The following is a 23,902-nucleotide window of genomic DNA, read 5'->3' as shown; positions in this document are numbered from 1 at the left end:
GGGAAATATGGTGGCCATGAAACAGGACCATGTTGTCCTATGCACCAGTTGCCAAATTGCTCTGTGAGCCACTTATGCATATCTCTCCAGGAATGAGGTGGTGCACCATCATTCTGGTACCAAACTTACCGTAATTGCACCAGTGGCAAGTCATTTGTCCATTGTCATGTTTAGGATGTTCAGATATTAGTCACTGTTCAGAGTGCTGTCTATTCATGGAGCATGCTCTGCCCATGCTGGAAAAATCTCTCTTGATTTTTCCAGCATTGCAAGTGTCCAATGCAAAAGATTAATTCATTTAAAAAATTCTGCTGGGCAGAGCATCTTTTGTCCCTGGACAGATGTTTAAGTGGACACTCTGTGGACATTTTTTGAAATAAAATATGATTTAAAGTAATTTATTTATAATTAAAAAGTTAAATTTATTTGAAAAAATTTTATATTTTATTAACTGTTACATATAAAATAATTTGACAAAACTGGAAAAGTAACCAAATGAAAGAAGCAGTACACCTTGTATAAATCCAGCTACTACAAAGAATTAAGGAACACAAATACACCACTGAAAAAATCTCAACACCATGGTCTTAGCAGCTTATGACTCCATGCAGGGCATATAGATAAAATGAAATGAAACTAAGATCATTTGGCTTGCCAGAAGCCCTAACTCAAGTTCTTAGAGTTAATAAAAAATTTTAAAGCTAGTAGAAAACACTTTTGTATCAATTAAAGGGATCAATCTATAAATGAGCTTTAACTTTGACTTGGTGTTTCAATAATTGTTTATTTTTATTTTATTTTTGTACCATTTATGTTTTTATGTTCTGATTAGCTTATATTAGATTTATGTATTGATATATTTCTTATATCCCTTGTACTTGAATTGTATAAATGTTCTATTGATTTAGAACATTTTTCTTATTCTTTTCAATTTAAATTATTTATGCTGTGTTTAATATGTTTTCCGAATGTTATTTTTGTACTTTTTTCATTTAAGTTTGATGTTCCACTAAAGAAGGCCTGTGGAAGTAGATCAAAAAATGTTTTTGTTTTTGGTTAATTAAATATATTGCTGGAGTTATACATGGTGTACTATTTCTTTCATTTGGTTACTTCTCCAGTGTTGTCAAATTATTTTGCTCTTTGTTCACAGAAAACTGCAGGTGAACATAGATGAAATTATAAATGACTTAGGAATGAAACCTAGAGAACTTGAATCCTACTATAAGCTGTATTTAAATTGTAATGACTTTGTTGTTTATAAATAAATGGTGCTTTATGGTATGCTTAATTTTTGTTTATTCTGACTGTACTTTTTAGATCTTCCTTCCAGATCACCCCTGAGCAAAATCATAGTTATGCCATTTTTTTTAATTGATTAAAATATTTTTTTGCAGTTCAAACTGTTAAATAAATCTTTTAATATTTTATATATAAAATTAAAAGAAAGTAAATTTTTGCAAAAATTCACTTTCTTTTAATTATGATTAACAATGACTAACAATAAAAATAAAATAATTCATAAAATATGATAATATTTAAGCTTACTGATCTTGAACATCATTTCATGCATAGTTGACTTAATGAGTATATAAAAGATAACTTCAACTACTTGAAGGTATAAAGATANGCGTATTGGAAGCAATTATTTGCGAGAAAGCTAAAAAGATACACGCTGATCTCACGAAAAATCAAGCAGGAACTAGCCAGGAAAGCGAGTGTTTAAAGCCAGCCATTTTTTTTACACGAGAATGGATTAATCGTTTTTACATTACTTCTTATGGGAAAGGTTGATTTGGTATACGTCCAATTCGGTATAAGTTCAAACTTCGGGAACGGATTAAGGTAGTATACTGAGGTTCCACTGTATATTGCTGGAGTTATGTATGGTGTATGGCTTCTTTTGTCTGTTATGTATATCTTTAAATTAATTTTTGTTATAAACTATTAATTCATATATATTAATTTCTTTAGGATCATTGGCTTCATTGTTATTTGTCTCATTATTATGGGGAATGTCAACCCCATTTTTACGCAAAGGGAGTGAAGGAATTGAGAAAATCAAACACAAGAATTTCTTTAAGCAATGGTTTGCAGAATTATGGTTTTTGGCTACAAGATGGAAAGTAATTATTATTTTTTTCTTAAAATTTATAGTAATATATTAAAATAATGTAATTTATCAAAAGTACATTTATAAGGATTTTACCTTAAAACTAAGTAATGTTCATGTTAAATATGAACTAAATACTTAACAAAATTTATCAGAAAACATTTATTATCTATGAATTAAGAAAAGTATTTGTTTCATCTTATTAAGGAATTGTAAAAGTTGCATTTTAATTCAATTAGAGTATTGATTATCTATATTGTTTGTTTAAATAAATTGATTCAAATACACTGGTGATTAAAAGTTAAGCAATAAATACAAAAACATGAATAAAAGATTTTTGTAATCGACTTTAATAGAATTTATAGGTTAAATTCATTTTAATGTATTGCATTAATGTATGGAAAAAAAATAGTAGTTCCAAAAATCACTACTAGAGATATTATGTGTAATCTGTATCAGTTAGATTTACAAAACACATTTGTAGTTAACTATAATTTCAGGTAGCCGTTTTCAGGTAGAGACATGCCTAATTACCGACAATTTTAATGAAATTGTAATGATTAACAATCAGAGTGAAAAAAAGCACTGCTGGAATGAAATACATTACTGCTAAAGAAGTGTCCTTAGACTATTCATGTCAATTAAAGAATGTGTTCAATGTGGTGGCTATGGGTACAAACCAACAACTGATACTGCAAGACAAAATTTTTAATTGCAGAACACAATTGATCTGATGAGATCTGTCACATGTTCCATTACAATTTTCATTAAAATTATAAGATTACAATTTTCATTACAGTTATCTGTAATTAAATACATTTATGTTTGAATAAGCTGCCTGTGGCTAACTATGAATGTTTTTGTAAATCTAACTGATGTAGACGTCATATATTGCCTCTACACAAAAGCAGTAACTCTTGCAGACAAAAACATCACAGTATTAAACCTAAATATTGCTGATCTGGATATAACACATTACACAAAATGCAGAAACCCTATCAGGCACTCTTGAGCTCAGAAGGGGCTCCACAGTAGGAACCCTAGCAATCTCATCCAGGATTATGATAACAGAACTGCATCAAACTGTTGGCTGACTCATAGATGCCTCTTTAGATAGACAGAGAAGTTTATGATTGCCATACAAAGATCTGGTTGTAAATATAAGAAACTGTAGGAAACACATTTTAAAAGATATTTCACTTACAGGTGACACTTGTAGGAAATGCCACATCATGAATGAAATTATAGATGATGGTAGTTCAGGTTGCAAGCTTTTAACATAAACTGACTACTAATGTCAACAAAATAGCAAATATAATACATGGAAAAGCTTGTACACAAATACAAACTTTCTACACACACAGGAACCATATTGCAAATACACACTGGAGAGAATTATAGAAAACAGTGCAAACAAAATATACTATTACACCCTTAATCACAGTACATGATTAAGGTTTGGTAATAGTATATTTTATGTGCACTGTTTTCTATAATTGTCTGCAGTGTATATTTGCAATCACAGAAAAAACAATTTATTCCAACAAATGAGACATCAGTTCAATGACAAAACAGTATTACATTATAGACCAACGGTGGGCAACCCCCGGCCCACGGGCCAGCTACGGCCCGTGAAAAGTTTCTATCCGGCCCGCGAGATGTTTAGAATAAATTATAAATAAATATTTTTCGATGTAATTCATCTAGTTTAAATTGAATATTATTTTCTAAAGTGTTGCGGCAGCAATGACAGGAAAAAATAAGGGAGTCATTTTCTTATTCAAACAAAAAAGGGAAGAACAGAAATTTTCTAAATTATTTCTATCTCATCGCATCATCCATCAAGAAAATCTATGTGCAAAAGCTATGCAATTAGAAAATGTAATGTCTGTCGTATCCAACTACATAGTGCTGTTTTTATTGTGTTTAAAGTCACTTGGATTTTACAAATAGGTGAGCCGTTCACAGCCCGGCACACGCATTTGTAAAATCTAAGTGACTCATACAACATGAAATTCATATAAAATGGAATAATCAACAGTGTTATAGGGGGTCGACTGTAGTAATTAATTTCTTTTTATTTATTTATTTCATATTTGCAGACTAAAAATTTACAGGTCACAAAATGTCAATTAACTATTATGGCCCGCGGAAAAAACGTAAAATTTATTCTGGCCCATGTTATAAAAAAGGTTGCCCGTCCTTGTTATAGACAACTGTACTAAAATGAGAGTGCATCTTATATGCCATAGAATACAATATATACACACTGATATTATAAAGTATTGTACACCTGCAGAGTATATGAATCAGCAAAGTTTTTTTAATGTATCAATATGATGGGGATAATGTATTAGTATTAAGTAATGATAAATATAGAAGAAAAATAAAGAACTTCAAAGTTTGATTTACTGCAATTTATTTTTATACTAGCACAAGTGCCCATTGAATTTCAAATAAAAAGTTTCAGCCTAACACAATGTATTTGTTGCTATTTCATGATATCATCTTTGGCTTTGATAATAGTTTAATTTGTTTCCAGTATACTGTCAGTGAGGCTTTGAATAACATCACAACTAATGTTATGATTCCATACACAAATAGTCACATCTTTCAGCTTCCATTCTTTTAAAGTCTGTGCTTTTCAAACCTCAAGAACCATGAGATGCCACAGATTTTCAATTGGGTTGAGATCTGGTTAATTTTTGGTTTAATTTAGCACTTGTATTCCCAGTTATGTATTTTCTTTGCCTTTGGAAGAGTTGAATGTCAGGTAATTATTTAGTATTTTAAAGGTATCGAATACTGCTAAAACCAGAAATCTACACTTATCTGTCTAGATATGTGAAGGATGCCAGATCTTGTTGGGAAATGTATGGTTCTAATCCAAATGCTTTTCTGTTTGTGTTGATGTGATATCTACTGTACACATGTGATAACTTGAACTCTGGTGTTGTAACTGTCACATGACTTTCAAGTAGATGCAGATTACAGTGTTACCTGGTACTTGGACTGCTCTGAACTCTAACAATTTGGTATTTGAGCACATCTTCAGGAAAAGTATTGCCCAGTATTAAACAAAGAAACATGACCCACTAGAAAAAATTTTTGGTTAATAACAAATATTTTTATTTTAACTTTAATTTTGTCATTCATAAAAATTTTCTTTGATAAAGATGAGTAATTTAAAAATAGGCAACTCTAGGGTTTCATTTTATCTTCATCAGGCAGAATTATACTCAATCCAGTGTGTTTTTTCACTTAATACTTGCAGAACCCAGTCATGTTTTGCAACCATTCCAAGTCAATGAAATGTTTCAACAATACATATCAGTGACACATTAAGATTTGTTGCAAGTTCGAGTGTTATTTGTCAATTTTTAACAATTCCTTCTTGCAATATTTCTTCCTGGATAGCTTTTAAACTAAAGGATACACCCTTTCATTGTGTATCCTTTAGTTTAAAATTTCCATAAAATTTTTAAAACCACATTTCTCATGTTTAAAGTATATGTGCATCTTCCCATATACATTATGAATTTTTTTCCAGTTTGTACAGCATTGTATCCTTTCTGAAATTCAAAAAGCATAGTTTGCTGGATATGCATTTTATCTGAAGAAGTTTCAACTTGATTTTACTTAATCAAAAGATGAAGTAAAAAGTTCAAAACAAGTTTCTAAATAAAGAATACAATCTCACTTTAGCAATAATATATTAATTTTCACACTGTTATAATTAAATCACATATCTAGGTTAAGTAATGATAGCTGTAAAAAGTACTTGTACACAAAAACGTTCCATTCAATCCAATAAAATCAATAGGCATGTTTATAGTTTTTGGATTATTTTATGATTTATTCATGCTAGGCCTGTAAACTTCTTGTTAAATTTGTGTTAAATACTAGTTAAAATGCTTTTATATATAAGTGTATTTTTGGGTGGTCTAGAATGGATTAATCTAATTTACATTATTCCTTATGGGGGAAAATTGTTCAGTATTTGAACAGATTGGCACTCATACAGTCTTCTGGAATGAATTAAGTTTGAGTACTGAGGTTCTACTGTATCCAGTTTACAATTGAAGTACAGATATGAACATGATTTGAAAACCTATTAATTATACTTGTTTGTAATACATGCACAAATATGCAAAAATGTTAAATAAATTCAACTGTCAAGTGTTTTTTAGCATAATAATTTCATTACAAATTCTGTTTACTGTATTCTCTGATGTTTCTGTTAATGTGGCAGCACTTTTCATTGCTTGTATAAATGGATATTTATATCAGTTTAAAGAAGCTTCTTTGTCACAAAACAATATCATAGTTTTAATAATATTTCTGCCTTCACTGTGAACAACTTTAAATTACTTCAATTATTCCACTAGCCTATCTTTGCAAAACATATGTACCACTCTAACCATCTAACTTACCTATAATGCACAATGGAATAGTCATTTGTTACATTATTCATTCTTTCAGGAGCTTAAGTTATTGTATACATACTCTAACAACAGTGTCATACAGATTTATTGTGCCATTCATGAAATAAAGCTTTTCCTTGCCAGTTTAGTGATTGCATCTGTTATCATTACTGAAGGAACATACTTTGTTGCCTTCATGATGCATTATATACTATATTGTTTTGACTATAGTATGATTTTTCTTCTTCTACTTCTTAAAGTAAAGAGTCATACTATATACCAGAAAGTTATTCTAACCTGCTTATAGTATGACTTTTATATGTAGCATTATTCCAGCATCTTGCCAATAGAGGTTTGGCAACATGTAAGCAGAGTAAAACAATGTGCTATTTCTTTTACATAGTTTTTAGGCAAGAAGGAAATGGTAGATACAGATTGTGTAGAAAAAATGTAAAGTACTATATTATTTTTCTGACTTTTCTAACGATTATCGACATGACTGTGTGCCTGAAATAGCCATTCCCTAACGGGTACTTTACGTGGATTTGCGTTAGTGTGCCAGGCCTGGACTTCAAGCGTGCATTGAATTAAATAATGACCAAGTTTGTCAATAACAAAATCAAATATTTAATAAAAGTTCTAGTGATAAACTATATACAAAATTTAGTAAAATTCAAATAACAATTTATTCAATGAAAGTGAATAAGAATCAACCCGACAAAACTCAAATCAATCTATTTTCTAACTTAATTCTATTTCCCTTTGGAATTCGACAAAATTTCAAAGACTTATAATTTATATACAATAATTCTTATGAATTAAAGATCCTAATCGTCACCTCAATATACTAGGAACCCTTTTCCTCAACTCAAGACTTTCATGTGATAACTTGAAATCTGGTGTTGTAACTGTCACATGACTTTCAAGTAGATGCAGATTACAGTGTTACCTGGTACTTGGACTGCTCTGAACTNTAACTTATATACAATAATTCTTATGAATTAAAGATCCTAATTGTCACCTCAATATACTAGGAACCCTTTTCCTCAACTCAAGACTTTCTCCAATCTTCGATCCACAAATTGAATAACTTCAAAAGTGCCTTGAAACTATTTTATCCTATTGGACACCTCTCTTTCGTTTGCTGCTACGAAGCTCACCAAGCTCGTTGCTAACAGAAGCTCACCTCATCCATCTTCACATGAGATTCGGACTTTATACTGTGAGGTGACGTCACAATTCTGAATGCGATCACTCCCCTCATTTACATACTTATTTGCTAACAATAAACTTTTTCTATTTGTCTGGCAGCCTATTTTCCAACAAAACTCACTAACCTTTTACATTATTCTTTTTGACAATTTTCGGGATGTTTTTATTCTTTAAGGTTTAGCGAGTCTCTAAGTTGTGCTTGTGGGGTCTCCTCCCTTTTCTTGGTGCGGACTTACTTTTTTCCGCTTGGGAGCGCAAGTGTGCGCGAGTTTTTTCTACAGCGCTTTTCTCTCGTTGGTGAGTTGGTTTCTCTTCTATTTTTAAATTTCTAAGGTGAATGGTGAGGAAACCTTCGTCCTAACAAAACTTAAGCCCCAAACAAAAATATAATAAAAAGCAAAATAAAAGTAAATAAAATTAATGCTTGGACTTAGTTCCTTACAAAAAGGCTTAGCATTTCAGTCCAAACAAGGGAATTAGAAAATCACTTGACTCAAATTTCAAATGCACAATTATGAGATATGCTCAGAATCACAATAATTGAGAGACAATACAGAAATTGGGAATAATGGAAGCAAGCATACTGTACTAGAAGTTAAGCTCATGTGGCTTCCACAGACAAGGCTTTCAGAGGCCCAAAAACATGGACGGATTCAAAGTCATGTGGCAAAATTTATCAGAGAGATTCATGCTCAAGAAGAGAAGATTCCAAGGTTAATGTTTTTATATGTTTTCCTTCCATCTTTAAGAAATTTCAATATATAAACAATGTAGAAACTGCATAACAATGTAGAAGAACAAAATAAACAAAACTCCAGTATAAAACAAATTTTTTTTTGTTTTATGTTGAAGTTTTAGTTATTTTGTCCTTTTAAGAAATTTTCTTGAAAAAATATCAGTATGTATACTGGTATTTTTTTAAGCAAGTCAAAGTTCAAATAGGTTTTAGGCAGTGTTAGTGATTTTATGTGCCAATTTGGATCTTCATATCACTATTGGATATTACTAGTTCAATGTTTGCTGAATTATTTGAAGAAAACTTGGTGGCCTGTCTAGCTTATGTTATCCAACTACAAAAGGAACGTTGATATTTGTTGAATGAAATCCTCAAAGCTGATGAAGCACCAGTTTATTTTGATGTCAGGAAATAAAATACTACAGTAAATGCTAAATCAGTTTTGATAAAACAAATGGAAATGAAAAAATTCAAATTACAGTTGCAATGTTAGATGAAGAATCCAAATTATTGCCATACTAGCAGACCCCGCCACACGTTGTTGTGGCTCAAAATGTATCTATTATAAATGTATAACACTTCCCCCGTGGGGGGAAATTTTTTGAAAAATTTCTTCTTAGTGTACATTCTCTTGACGTACCCTATTAAAACGCAATCAAAAACGCAAAAACCTGCATCTAAAATAGTATAATAGAAGCCAAGTTCTTCACAGTAAGCCTTAATCCTAACCATCTCCCTTCAGTGAGAGAAATTTTGACATGTATATTATATAAAAACATGTGCATATTCGAATGCAGTGTCGTGTCAAAATTTCAAAGGAATTGGTAGGAACAAGCAAACATTACATTTTTATTTATATAGATAGATAGATGATCTGCTTTAGTTCATTTTCACAGAAAAGCATAATGCCTCACAGAAAAGCAAAAGCAAATTTAGGGCGTTGTACTCGTAGCGCCATCTGTTGGACATAAAAGCCTTAACCTAGATTATATCTTTTAATTTATATGAATGTTTAATGGAATAATATACAGCCTATGTCCACCATGAAGTTCCATTCTAAATATTGGTGAAAGAATTTTTGAAATCAGATGAGTAGCTTCAGAGATTACCCGCTACATCCAAACTTACTTACTTACAAACATTACCTCTTTATTATAATAGTATAGATGTGACACAGTGCCAAAGGTAGGTGTACCAAAAGATGTCTGTTGTAATGCAAGTGGATTTAGCCACTGATGGAGGACATGATGAAGGATTGGTTGGATGTAGTATGGTTATGTAGACCAGGAGCTTTTGTTAAGACAGAAGCCATGCTTGCTTCACAAGTTTCTGTGGTCATTTGACTGATGATATGAATAAAGCTATTGCAGAGAACATGGATTGTGTGGTTATCCCAGGCAGGATGACCACCCAACTCCAAGTTTTGAATGTTTGTGTCAACAAACAATTCAAAGATGATATAAGAGAACAATATCATTTCAGGCTTCTAAGTGGCCAATTTAACTTATGCCAGCTGGAAAAGTACAGAAACATTCTCCTCCAAGCCTTTGATATCCAAGTGATATCTTTCTGCAAATTCAAATTATAATCAAAATAACCATCAAAACTAATGTGCATTTAGAAAATTTAATATATTTTAATTGTGTTTATAATGAATGTTTCTACTCAAAAAATAATGAAATATATTAGAAATTGAAGAGATTCAATAATTTGCCATTTATGAAAGTTTAATCTCCAAATTTATGAATATAAATTGCATGAATTAACTATTGAAGTAACTATGAAATTTATTGAATTGCATCTGTAATTTTATGTGATTGTATCATTTGTGCATTTTCAATGGCAGTACTTTTGTAGAATTGAGTTGTTTATAAATAGTCTATCTGAAAAAAATTCAGATTTTAATAAATATAAAACTAAATAATAATAATGTAGTCAACAATTTCTGTAGATTTTATCTTAAACTTCTTAATTATCTATATCATTGATAATGTTAAATATTTATATATATATATATATACATACATGTATGTATGTATGTATAAAAGCAAACATTGTTCTCAGTCCATATCTACAAGTTCCTGGTGGAAGCTGTGACAAAACTTGAAGAGCAAGTTTTGTCACAGCTTCCTTGATCTTGAGAAAATAGACAGAAAAAGTGAGTTCCCTTACAGACTACTCACCAATTATTGGGTTGTTTGGAAAGTAATTTTGTTATTTTACTGCCAGAGTGATTAGTTGTATTTTTACCCACCAATTTCATTCTAAATTGTATTGTCATTATATATTTTGATAACTGATATTTCAAGGCCTATTTGTAAAATATTTTGTTTGATTCTTTGCATTTCCCTCCATCAAATATGGAAAATCGAAAGTCACATTTTTGGCATATTTTGCTTTTTTATTACTGAAAAGGTAAGAATGCTGTTCAAGCAAGAAAAAAATTGTGTAACACATATGGAGATGTGTTGACAGAACAACAATGCTGAAACTGGTTTGCAAAATTTTGTTCTGATAATCTCAGTATTGAAAATGCACCACATTCTGGAAGGCCAATTGAAGCTGATGAAGACAAAATAAAGGTATTGATTAAAGCAAACTGCCAAATAACAACACGAGAAATCATTAAGAGATTAAATTTGTCAAATTGAACCATTTATGATTACTTGAAACAATTTTGTTTCATTTCAAAGCTCGATATATGGGTTCCACATGTTCTTAAAAAGAGATGCTCTCTTTGGTGGGATTTTAAGGAAATTTTTTTTGGAGCTTTTACCATACAATTTAACAATTGATTCGGAAGTGTACAGCTGTCAACTGGACAAATTGAGTGATACCATCAAACAGAAAAGGCCAGAATTGATCAACAGAAAAGGTGTAGTGTTTCACTATGATAATGCCAGATCTCACAAGTTTGGTAACTTGTCAGAAGCTGTTACAACTTGGATGGGATGTGTTACCACACCCACCATATTTGCCAGATCTGGCACCCTCAGATTATTAATTGTTCTGGTCTTTACAAAATTTTTTAAACATTAAAAAAAACATTTACCCCAAATAAGGATGTTGGATCATATCATTAGATATAGAAAGATACTTTTCATTACACGTAAACAGCTTTTGGGAAAGATGATGATGAATTTTATCATGCAGTCAAGAAACATCATTCACTACAAGTTTCTGATGTGGGTTTAGTGATGCTTTAAAATAATGGACAGAAAATTGTTATTTCACTTATGTTTAACTTAAATTTCATCTTACTTTAGTTTAAATAATGCAGAAATATCCCAGTATATGTAATAGTTAAATAAACATGCACCTTTTTTACCACCTTTTTCTGTCATTTTTAGCATATTTTTACATTGGAAATTCCTCTTTTTAGTTATAACTGAAATTCAAAGTTTTATGTAACTTTTTAATTTATACTTAAATATTTAAAATTATTTAAAAACAAAAAACTGTTGTAAATTATTAAAAAAGTAATAACTTTAGAATCATGTGTAAAGTTTATTACATCACTTTCACTGAATAATTTTCATATAATATAAACTTACAAAAGAATCTAGATCATGCTTTTATATCTAGGTGTCACAATAACCTGATGTGGGTCCTTTTTTTTTTTTTAAAGAAGTGTTTTTTGTCAAGCTGTTTGATTGGTAGCAAGGCTAACAAATGAATAGTTCAGAAATCGGTTGTTATACATCAGTAAAAACTAATGTAAAGATAAACAAAGAAGTTTTCTACACAGGTCAGGATACATGACTCCATAATCTTGCAAAATAGTTATTCTTTTTTATATATAAATTATAAATCCAAATAACCTCCCTTCAGTGAGGGAAATTTTGACATGTATATTATATAAAAACACTCGCGTATTCAAATGCAGCATTGTGTCAAAATTTCAAAGGAATCAGTAGGAACAAACGAACATTACATTTTTATTTATATAGATAGATAGATGATCTGGGTTCGTTTTTAGTTCANGAAGAAAACACTCAGCCTGGAGTGGAACTTAGATTACTTTATATATAATTATTAAATTAACCTTATTATAGTTCAATAATAAGGCAGATTGTTTGGCATTATGCAAAAATCAGGTTAATGGATTTATTGTTTATATATTTTATATTTATATTTAAAATATCCAAATTGTTTATTATTGCAACAAATAATATGAATATTTCAAATGGAATATGGCATGAACTATTTGCATGATTGTTTATGGTATGAATAAAAGCTCTCTGTTTTTAAGATAACAAATATTTAATATGTAATGGACATCAAAAATGTGGAAAGCAATTACCATATTTACTCGCATATAATACAAGGTTTTTATTCATTTATCACAGCTTCAAATTCCTAGGTTGTCCAATACGTGCGAGCAAAAGATTCTTTGCATTTTTGCAAATAATTTTTGTGAACTGTGTATTTGCATTTTTACTGGATGCTTACCCTCTGGTATTTAAAAACATAAGTATTTTATCTGGGTCGTTTGGATCATTCTTGTATATTGTCAGGAGTAATGATGAATAGCAATAGGAAAAGCAAAGCTTTTGAATTGAATTACAGATTGAAATTTCAAAATCACACGAGAGCACGATATAAGTTTTAATCCATTCCCACATGAAAACAGATGATTATTCAGAAATCAGAATTTGGAGAAACTAGTAAGTGTAATCAGCAGAGAATGGATTTGACTTTTAAGAATTAGCAAAAAAAGGTTCCAGATTGTCCAGCTTTACATGAATAAATTGTGTTGTCAATTTTACAAGATTTTTCCTTAAAGTATAAAATGCCAGTAATTTTTTCAAGACAATGTGTGCATTTTTGTGCATTTGATATTTTACTGGTGATTAAACAAAATAAAATTAGAATTGTATTAATAAATCTAATTTTCTTTATTTTGATCTTTAAAGTCACACCTCGTCCTATATGCGAGGTCATCTTATATGCGAGTAAATATGGTAATTTTTCATCATATTTTTAAATAAATATACTTCCAATACATGAATAGTGTATTAATGCTTTATTACNTCATTTGTAGAATGTAAGTTTTTTAATATTTTTTGAGATTAAGGTAATTTTTTTATTGTATGTAATATGTATGTGTTGCTTTAAATAAAATATATAGCTCTATACACACACAGTATTAAGATGATGATGTTTTTGTTTTTTAAAAATAACCATAACATTTTTAATATTGAATAAACATAAAATATTTAGGAAATATTTTTCATAATTGACAACATTTGCACAAGTTTGAAATAAATTTCTAAAATTCAAAGTAAATAGGTTTTCTGTTTTCATAAAAATGCCAAAATCTTACGAGTGTCATAATTTCATTTTTCATCAGTCAAATGTTTTTAGAATATAAGAGAGTGATTCAATTCATTTTTGTAATAGCCTTGACGATGGAACAATTACTCTAAAAACATCTGGCTAATTAAAAATTGTTATGAAGCTTGTATAAGTGTTTTGGCATTTCTGTTAGAATAATTTTTTAATATATAAATAATAGCCATAAATTTATATAATTTAACCAAGGATAATCAAAGCTGTCAGAAATTTTTTAAACTGAACTATTTTTAAGCTAATTTAAATTAATTTAGAAAAAAAACTAAAAATTTCAGCATTTTTGATTCTTTGAATAATCTTTCAGTCTTTATTTATCAAGGGTAAAAAGAATATTTTTAATTTGAGAAATATTATGTTAATATTTCAACAACATTGCTTGCAATATTGTACTTAATTGAAATGATATTTGTAATGATTCAATTATAAAATACATTATTTCACTGTTATGTTTTTCATTCATATCCAGGAATTGCTACTACAAAAATTTAAAATTATAATGTTTGCATTAAGAATAAATTAAAATAAACAATGAGAATTACAGTTAATTATGCATAGTCAATGCAACTTTTTTAAAGAATAGAAAATAATAATAATCAGCTTCTGTCTCATATTTATAGTTCAAATGTATGCTTATTAACCATAAATACATACATTACAAATATTTAATGATGTAGACCAGAAATTCTATTTTCTAAATCTGGTGTACATTAGTGGATTGTGCTCAGGAATAGGGTCTGATTTTTGCATCTCTTTGCAATCTACCTATCAGTGGTGCTGTATATTTTTGAAAGCTTGTAAGCTGTCATTGGTAGCTTTAGCATTTGTTTTCTGTTCCATCATCTTCCTCTTTACTGTTGTACAAAATTTCTGTAATCATCGTGTCCTGTTCCTCATTTGTGGGCTCTGCAGTTGTCTGGTATGATGTTCTCAACATTATCTGTCTACATTCCTGAAATATTTCACCAACTATCTACTTTGCCATCTTTTATATATTATTGTTATATTTACAAAAGGCATTTTACTGTAATGCAGTGACTTCAGTTTAACAGTACAGTAGTTATTGTACTTTGCTCGGTTATGCCAAAAAAATGTAAAAATTTGAGATAACAGAAAGTATGTGTTTTTACAAATACTATACTATAATGAAAATATTAGAAAAGATTTTTGTGAAGTAGCAAATGTTTTTAGTCATGTACAGGTATCCCTCGTATAACACAATAGTTACATTACTGAAAAGTTCTATGTTATTCAAATCTTTACTATACGAAACAAAGGACTAATGCGAAACATAGGGTTATTTTCCAGAAGTTAACAAAAGTATGCTACAGGTATACCTTGCCTTACGTCGGTAATTGGTTCCAGGAGAGGCAACTTAAGTCAAAAAACAATGTAAGTCGAATTTACTTGTCACTACGCTAAACCACAAATAACCATTCCCAGTATCCATTTTCTTGTGGACTTGGGCTTGTCTGGAAGTTATTTTGAGTGTGTCTGAGAATGATTAGATATTTCTAAAATTATGATTTTATTTCATTTGTAGAATGTAAGTTTTTTAATATTTTTTGAGATTAAGGTAATTTTTTTATTGTATGTAATATGTATGTGTTGCTTTAAATAAAATATATAGCTCTATACACACACAGTATTAAGATGATGATGTTTTTNAACAAAATAAAATTAGAATTGTATTAATAAATCTAATTTTCTTTATTTTGATCTTTAAAGTCACACCTCGTCCTATATGCGAGGTCATCTTATATGCGAGTAAATATGGTAATTTTTCATCATATTTTTAAATAAATATACTTCCAATACATGAATAGTGTATTAATGCTTTATTACATATATAACTATAAAAAAAATATACTTGATATTTTGTGTTTTAGTCAATGGTTAGGTTTGATTTATTTTTGTTTTTATGGTACAGTACAAGCCTCCCTTGTTACATTATTAATCAATAAGATACAAGAATAAAAAAGTATATACTTGGAAGTGAAAAAATTAATATTTTATGAATTAGTTTATATTCTCAAAGAATGTGAGGGAAAAAATTAATTAGCATAATTAATGCATGTTTGAATATACAATTTTATCAACATTTTTTTTAAAATTAATATTTAAAACTTAATTATAAATCTGAAAAATTTTAAATTTAAATCTTATCTTTATCTATTCAGAAAATATATTTTTAATTAAATTAAAATGATTAATATTTATTATATTTTAATTTTTTTATATATATTTCTAGTATGTTCTTCCATTTTTAATCAATCAAAGTGGTTCTGCTTTTTATATTATGACTCTTGCATCAACAGGTTAGTTTGCTTATTTTTTTTTAGATAAGAAATAATTCATTAAATTAATAAAAGAATTATTGAAATATATACAAATAAATTTATTGAATTATTTGTATCATGTTTTGACCTTTAATGAATAAATATATCAATAAATCATTTGCAAAATTTAAATAATAATTAGCTCTCTTTAGTATTAAAAATATCTTCATTATATTTTGAAGGATAAGGCACAAATGACCTTCTTTAGTCTATTTTATTTTAAGCGTGGGTCTATTTTATTTATTTCCTTATAGTACTATTCTCTTCATTTATTTTTTTAGATCAATGATTATGTATACTATAAGCATGTCTTCATAAGCATTATTATCACATTCTTTCTTTTGTCACATAGAATAATGGCCAAATTATATAGAAACTAATTTTCAGTGCTGTTTTGTTTATACAAGTCTTATCATTTTTCATTGTGATATTACAATAAACTAAATTTAGATTTAAAAAGTTCAGTAACTTACATAAAAAATGATCTTGTTAGTTTAATTGCCAATTCAATTCAGTAAAAAATTCAATTAATTAATAATAGAAAGAATAAAAAATTGATTTATTGAATAAAGTAGATATAAATAAAAAAAACCTTAAATAAATATACTATCATAAAACTAATAATAATATTAAATTCCTGGATTTTAAAGAAAATTCCTTCTAATTAACTAATTATGAAATTATTATATATATATGGGGTTGAGTCATATGTAATGTTATTTTTCCAAGCATTGTTTTCATGCTATAACACAACTTGTATAATACACCAATTAATTTAGGTGCTAATTTGATAATTACATAACTGTTTTAATAATTTTAATTACTCATATTCCAGGCTTATAGTTATTTATTACTAATTAGACAAGAACAAGTCAGAAAGCTTACATCAAAATTTTAATTGCTGTTTTTGATTATTTTTAATAAGTTATTTTAAAATAATTTTTTAATTTTAAAAGTTGTTAGTATCAAACAAATGAGCTTCCTAGAAGAACATTTAAGGCATGTAAAATTAATTTAGAAAATGTAACACTGTGATTATAGTAACAAACAGTGTGTGTAATGTGTATGGCAGGTAAAGCCATAAAAGTCAATAGAATTCATCATTTGTTCAAAAAATTTAAAGATAGGAATGCCAATCTTAAAGATGAACCTTGCTTTGGATGACCTTCTGGCTCAGAAAATGCTGAAATTGCTGCAGTAGTGAAAGTTGACTCAAAACTATCTAGACAAGAAAATCTTTGTATCCCCCAGTCAACAGCAGTTAAATGTTAAGCCAAGTAGGAAAAGGAAACACAGATGGGATATGGATTCCATAGATCTTATTGAACAGAATCGTTTGGATGTGTTTCATTTCTTAATAGGCAAGAACAAACTCCATTTCTGGATATCATAGTAACTGGGAATGAGAAATGGGTTTCTTATGCTTGTTGCGTTCGTAAAAGACATTGATTATATTCAAAGGCTACTTCAATTCCAGAATTAAAGTGTGGTCTTCAGTTTTGAAAGGTTTAGCTATGTGTTTAATGGAATGAGGGAAATACTGCATTTTGAATTATTGAATCCAAATGAAACAAAAAATGTTTCTTTTACTGATAGCAATTGGAAAAAATTTGTGAAAAACTCCATGAAAAACATCTATATTTGGCAGATAGGAATGGTGTTATTTTGTTAAGTGATAACACTTGACACTAAATCACAATAGCTACCCAGCAAAAATTAAGAGAATTAACTTAATTGGGAAATTTTTCTTCATTTTCCATACAATCCTGATCTGACACTCTCTTCTCTGATTATCTCCTCTTTCAATTTCTTCGAAAGTCTTAGTGGAAAAGTTTTTATTCAAAAAAATTATCCAGAAGTATATAGAAATAAATTTTGAGTCAAAATCTGATAATTTTTATATGAAAGGCATTGAAAAACTTGTAGATTAGAAAAAATGTTATATCTAAGTGAAGGACATTACATTGGTATATATTGGATTAAATGAATATATTTTTAATATTGTTAAGGTCTATTAAACTGCATTACTTATGACTCACTTATTTTTTACTTTTAAATTATAAATAGAATTGAAATAGAAGTTATAGTTTGCAAAGGAGAATTTATATTTGTTATGATATTGTAGAGAATAAATATATTAATTTATTACATTTAACAACATATATAATACTTTTATTTACATTTTGAAATATCACTACCGTAATTAAGACTATTAAAAAATTCTTTAAGTTTAGCGTATAAAATTATTGTAGAATTTATTTAAATTATAATTTTATTTAACTTACTTTTGTACAATAGTTATGATATTGAACATTTCAACTGTAAATTAAATTCAGTTATTTAAGTCAAAATTTAGAAATTTATCTGTTGGCATTAGTTTAAATGAAATAGTTCAAGGAAAACTAATATTTCACAATATAGTGTGATATTTTGTTAAATCCTTTATATTTTCCTCTTTCAAATGATTTATTGATTTGATATTTTAAGTTGAATTGTTTCATCATACTTCAAGAAAAACAAAATACAAAGACATTTTAATGTGTTAAAAAAGAACAATAAGTAAAAGATGTACAGAAATTTTCCTTAAATTACATTCATTTTCGCAATCATTATTATTGTCTTAATGATTCATATAATGATGACCCTTTTTTTGTTTTAATTGTTACATTTATTGTCTGAATTTTAAATCTGGAAAAAATTTAGTTAGAAAATTCATTTGCTTTACATATATCTTTCTTATATATTATGTAAAATGTAATTTTTATGAAGATTATTTGAATAGTTCTTGAATTCAATGAAAATCTTATATAGTTTATAAAAGTCTTAATTCCAACAACTTTCATTATAAATGTTTGAATGCTACAAAACTGAGTGCAATTTTTATAAATTATTATTTACATCATTGAAATAAATTTAGTTATCTTTACAAAAATAAGTATGTTACCATAACTTGTAAATCTTTTTACGAACATTATTTTATTTTATTTTATTTTCTGTTTTATTGATGATTGAGAGATGTCATAAGATGTGTATCTTCTTCACCTGACTAATTTAATTTTATCATTAAGCAAGAGCATAGTGTTGCCAGCAATTTTTAGTTACTATATAGGCCATAGAAAACTATTAGAACAGTAGAGAATATTGTTATTATTTGACACCTTAATTAATATGTTTTTTTAATTCATAAAAATGGCTTCTATTAGAAACTCTGAAGAAGCCTTTTTATAATTTTTTTTATGAAGAGAGGAATGCAGTGTTTGGTTATGTTAAATGAAGTATGGCTATAATGGCTATTAAGTTTAGTTAATTAGAATGACTAAGAGAGTTATTAGGACGATGAGCAAGAAAGATATTTTAAATAAAAGATTGAACTTACTTCAGAGAATTCGCAAATTATTACACAAATTTAGTACTTGTGTTTAAAATTCAGATGAAATTATATGACTTGAAACTTTTAATAAAATGCAGAAAACTTTTTTAGTAATTTTTTTAATGCTTAACGTATGGAAATCAGATAAAGTGAATGTAAACTAAATGATCCTCAAGGTAACAAAAAAATTTAATACAAGATTTAGCTTTTATTAGAGTTGTTATTATTTCTCGTTTCAAAGAAAATTGAAGTGCTTTTTCCAACGGTAATTTATTCTTTCCTTAAATATAATATCAAAAAGAGGACAAGCAATTATTTATTGTGATGTCACAATTCAGGGGTGAAATTTCTAATTATATTTTTAATTTATTTAATTTAAAATATATGCTCTCCACCTCAAATTAGTAGTGACTTGTCCCTGTACATACATCATACTTTAACAATAGCGTCGTACTGGCCATCTATCTAACATCTTTTAGGGGAAAATTTTTGAATTGAGATAAGACGACTTCCAGTTTGTATTGGAAGTTTGTGTATAGTTAATCGGGGCCTCCTGCCCCTAAGGTTTCCATATCTGTTCTTGACTTTCATGTACTTAACTCCATTCTCGAGATTGAGGGAAGACGGACGGACGACAGTGGGAATTTATAGGTCTACAATTTTTCCAGATTGCAGAGTAGTATTATGTGCAGTACTGTACAGTAATTACGAAAGTTTTCGCCTTATTTTAAAATTGGCTTTTTGATTTTGAAATTTTAGCATTCAATTTATTTTATTATTATATTATTGTACTTTAGTTAGTAAAACAAAAATGTTATTAATAAATAATATTTTAAAATAATATTAGCAGAATGAGTTAAATATTTTTAAATTTTATTTTTGTAGTAGTAATTTATCGAAATTCAGTTTATGTAGCCTATATTCATTATTCCAATAAACCAATAAGGATTTTTTCAAAATCTAATATTATTTTCATTAAGAAGTTTATCAAAAACATTATTTCAATTACAGTCTTATTAGAATAGCTAATAATTTCAAATCTTTCAAATTAAAATTTATAACGATTAAATTTATTAAATATATATTATAAGGAGAAAAAAATTAAGAATTTAAAAAGTAATATTAAAAAAAGTCCAGCAACGAGTTGCTTAACTTTCCCGGCGACATTTCGTGGCGCCATCTGTTATATTATTTTAAAAGCTTTACATATTTTTAATTATTATAAAATGGCAAAAAACTTAATTTTGATGGTAGGGATGGGTTTTATAAAAATAATTATAAATGTTAATAAAATCGTCATTAAGTTCGACCTTAGTCGAGATATGACGACCCTCTAATCTCGCCCAGTCCCTAGACCTTTAACCACCAAAATTTAAAAGATAATATCGGAAACCAATTTTAAACCTCCTGCCGAAAGGGTACAGCTGTTTATTTTCCAGTTCTGTTATAACGTGTATAAACTGAAGCTTTAATTTAAACGTTGAAATTTTTTTAAGTATTGATACTGCAAAGTTTTAAAGTGGATAAGACTGTTTACCTTGCCAAGGTAAGCAAGTCTTGCCCAAGTATGGAAGAATTACTTACTTCAATCCGTTGACAGAAGAATAAAAAATACAGAATTACATTACTTTAAAAGTTGACAACTTTGGTGATAGTACTGAAGCGGGAAATTTGAAAAGTGGCTTTTTTTGGCAGGCTAGATCTTGAAAACAAAGCGGATTCTGAAAAAACAGAGGATTTTCAGCTTATTTTTGTCCCTAGATTGACACAGAGTTTCGTTACACCTTATGTAATATAATTGTTTTATAGCCTAGTAATATGATAAAATAATTACAGGAAAAATCAAATCTGATGTGTTTTAATATTTTCAATTAAATTTAATGACTTTTTATTGTATACGAAAAAGTACAGAACTGTTTTTTTGTAAGCATGGATTTTGCTTATGGCGAGAAAAATTAATTCAAAATATAGGTCTTATATTTTTTGTTAACTATATTAATAGCGAATAGAGTACAGTGACTCACTAATAATCATATCACTGTCATATATTTATATACATAATGAAATTTTAATTTCTCAGCTAAATTTTTTAATTCGTTTACGTAACACATTTTATGATTATATATTGGCCAGTGAAAACGCCATTTTGAAAAATGAATTTAAAAAATCATTCTACTAATACTAGGTTATTGTAACCCTTCTTGATAACAGTAAAAAAGCAAACAAAGAAACGATCAGATATAGTCTAATCTGTAACTGGGTATTTTAGCCCCGAGCAAAATCCGTTTACAAATGCTTTTCAACCTTTCTTAAAACATTATAACGATTTATCGGCATATTATCCTTGACCTTGGACATCCAGTTATAACGATCTCACTTTTTTTTAGATCTTTCGTTGGCCATCCCTTTGACTAATTCTCTAACTTTCGTCTTCGTTACTCTTGCGGGTCGCTATCTAGGAGAAGAGGGTGACAACGTGAGTAAGTATCTCTCACATATTAATAGGTCACTTTTTAATTATTGGGAAATGTTTTGTTATCATTATTTCTATTTGATTGTATTTTAAGTTGTGCCACTCATTCACAATAATCTGCCATTTTTCAGTGTCTTATGTAGGAATGACATTAGTTATAACCGGAGTGACCCTTTGCGTAGCCGATCGAGTATAGAAATCGTCGATAGATCGTAAGCTAATATCGATTTACACAAAGCAGATAATCCATTAAAAAAATAAACCCAAATAGGAAAAAAATCGATTCATGACGAACCAGCAATATTTTCCTTTGGAATTTCACGTAGTTGAAACCTAAAACAATCTTATGCACGGGTATATAAATATATATATTTGTTAACGTTTAATCGAGATTGTTATGTATAAATATAGTTGAAATAAATATTATTTCATTGTTTATCTTCCGTTTAAATATTTATACGAAGGGCGAGTTACGTAGCCCCGAAGCTAGTGTCGTGTCGTTGCACGTTATCTCGATCAGATTCGAATCTCTGTCCCGCCCATCTCTGATCTGATTTTTCTAAGCATTATATCCTAAAGTGTATTAAATGGAAACCAAGTATGTAATGTTGTTTTGTCTAGGCATTAACTAATGATTCGGATCGGTTATGAGATATACGACTTTTTTTAAATTTTGTACGGTCAAACATGAAACAAAACAAATGCAGATTATGCCAAAATTTATTTAGTTACGGGTTAAACGCTATGAAAGATCTGCTGTTTGGGATAAAAGGAATATTAAATTTACATAATCTCTGTTTATAGAGCCATTTCAAGTTTGCAAATACGATTAATAAGCTCCGTAGTCACGTGAGTTTTTTGGAAGCTTTCTATTCTGAATTCCAATTACCTCATTCGTGGACGTTCAACCTTTTGGTGGAAGTGTAGAGAGTCTTTGAACGAGGACAAGTCATTAACCATATACGCTAGTTGTTCGTTAAAATCGACTTTGGGCAGAGATTGAACGTGTTTTTCTTTATTGATCCATTATTAGAATAAGTAATATATTTTTATGGGTTTTAATAAGGGTTTTTATGGTTTAAAGTATTGATAGATTTTAAAAATAGCATATTGTAAACTGTAAATGCATAATTTAATATACCAAATCAGGTAATTGGCGAATTGGGAATTTAATATAGCTTAAGTATTACGAAATCAGTATTTGGATCAAGTCGCTAATTTTTTGAGATTATTAAAATTATTGAGAATATTAAAAAGTTTTTTTTTTAAATATAATAGTCAGTTGGATATCATCCGTTATAATAACAACCAGTTTAAAAGTGGATACTTCGTTTAATAAACACGCACTCTAAGCAAAGAACAATTTTTTTTCTCCAGTTCTAATTTATCTAATCGATCTAACTCATTCATCCATATCATAACTTATGAATAGTCTACTACAGAATTCTCTTTAAAAAATGTATTTGCCGACAGTTTTTTCTCAAATCAAACTAAATGAATCAGTTATAATAGAACGAAGTATGAGGAATAATAAATTCATTTAATTATTCATTAAAAATTCATTTAATTAAATAATTCATTTAATTACTGTCTATAAAAGAACTAGCGGATAAAAAATAAATTTTTATCCGCTAGTTCTTTTATAGACAGTAATTAAAATTTTTATTATAAGCAGTTTATTTGGCATTGAATAAAAATTATGAATTTAAAAAGAAAGTCATTCTTGATTAACGGATAAGATTTTTCATTATTTGACAAACTGATGAATATCAGAGATTGGATATAGTGTCCATTCTTAAATCGTACGATGCGAACCGTACTTCCTACAATAAAGAGTTCCGCCCTTAATGATGGACGGAAATTGTCTAGGGAGGAAAGGATGT

At 28.5% G+C, this 23,902-nt stretch overlaps 1 protein-coding gene across 2 annotated transcripts in view; it reads left to right on the top strand.

Moving 5' to 3' along the window:
• LOC111626944 (transmembrane protein 234 homolog) overlaps nucleotides 1-23,539 on the top strand; it is a 34,508-nt gene extending 10,969 nt beyond the window's left edge. Inside the window, exons 2-5 of one of the 2 annotated variants that reach the window (XM_023370483.1) lie at nucleotides 1,975-2,126; nucleotides 16,089-16,155; nucleotides 21,934-22,026; nucleotides 22,151-23,539. In XM_023370483.1, coding sequence (XP_023226251.1) covers nucleotides 2,016-2,126; nucleotides 16,089-16,155; nucleotides 21,934-22,026; nucleotides 22,151-22,215 — 336 coding nt within the window. In that variant the 5' untranslated portion in view covers nucleotides 1,975-2,015 and the 3' untranslated portion in view covers nucleotides 22,216-23,539. The remainder of the gene's footprint in view (nucleotides 1-1,974; nucleotides 2,127-16,088; nucleotides 16,156-21,933; nucleotides 22,027-22,150) is intronic. The other variant, XM_023370482.1, reaches the window with a different exon arrangement.
• Nucleotides 23,540-23,902: the final 363 nt, after the last annotated feature.

This window comes from Centruroides sculpturatus, unplaced genomic scaffold (assembly GCF_000671375.1).
Source record: "Centruroides sculpturatus isolate CEXI.00-Female unplaced genomic scaffold, Cexi_2.0 scaffold531, whole genome shotgun sequence".
Lineage (NCBI taxonomy): Eukaryota > Metazoa > Arthropoda > Arachnida > Scorpiones > Buthidae > Centruroides > Centruroides sculpturatus.
The sequence above is the reverse complement of the archived record's forward strand: the minus strand, read 5'-3'. Positions and strand labels throughout refer to the sequence as shown.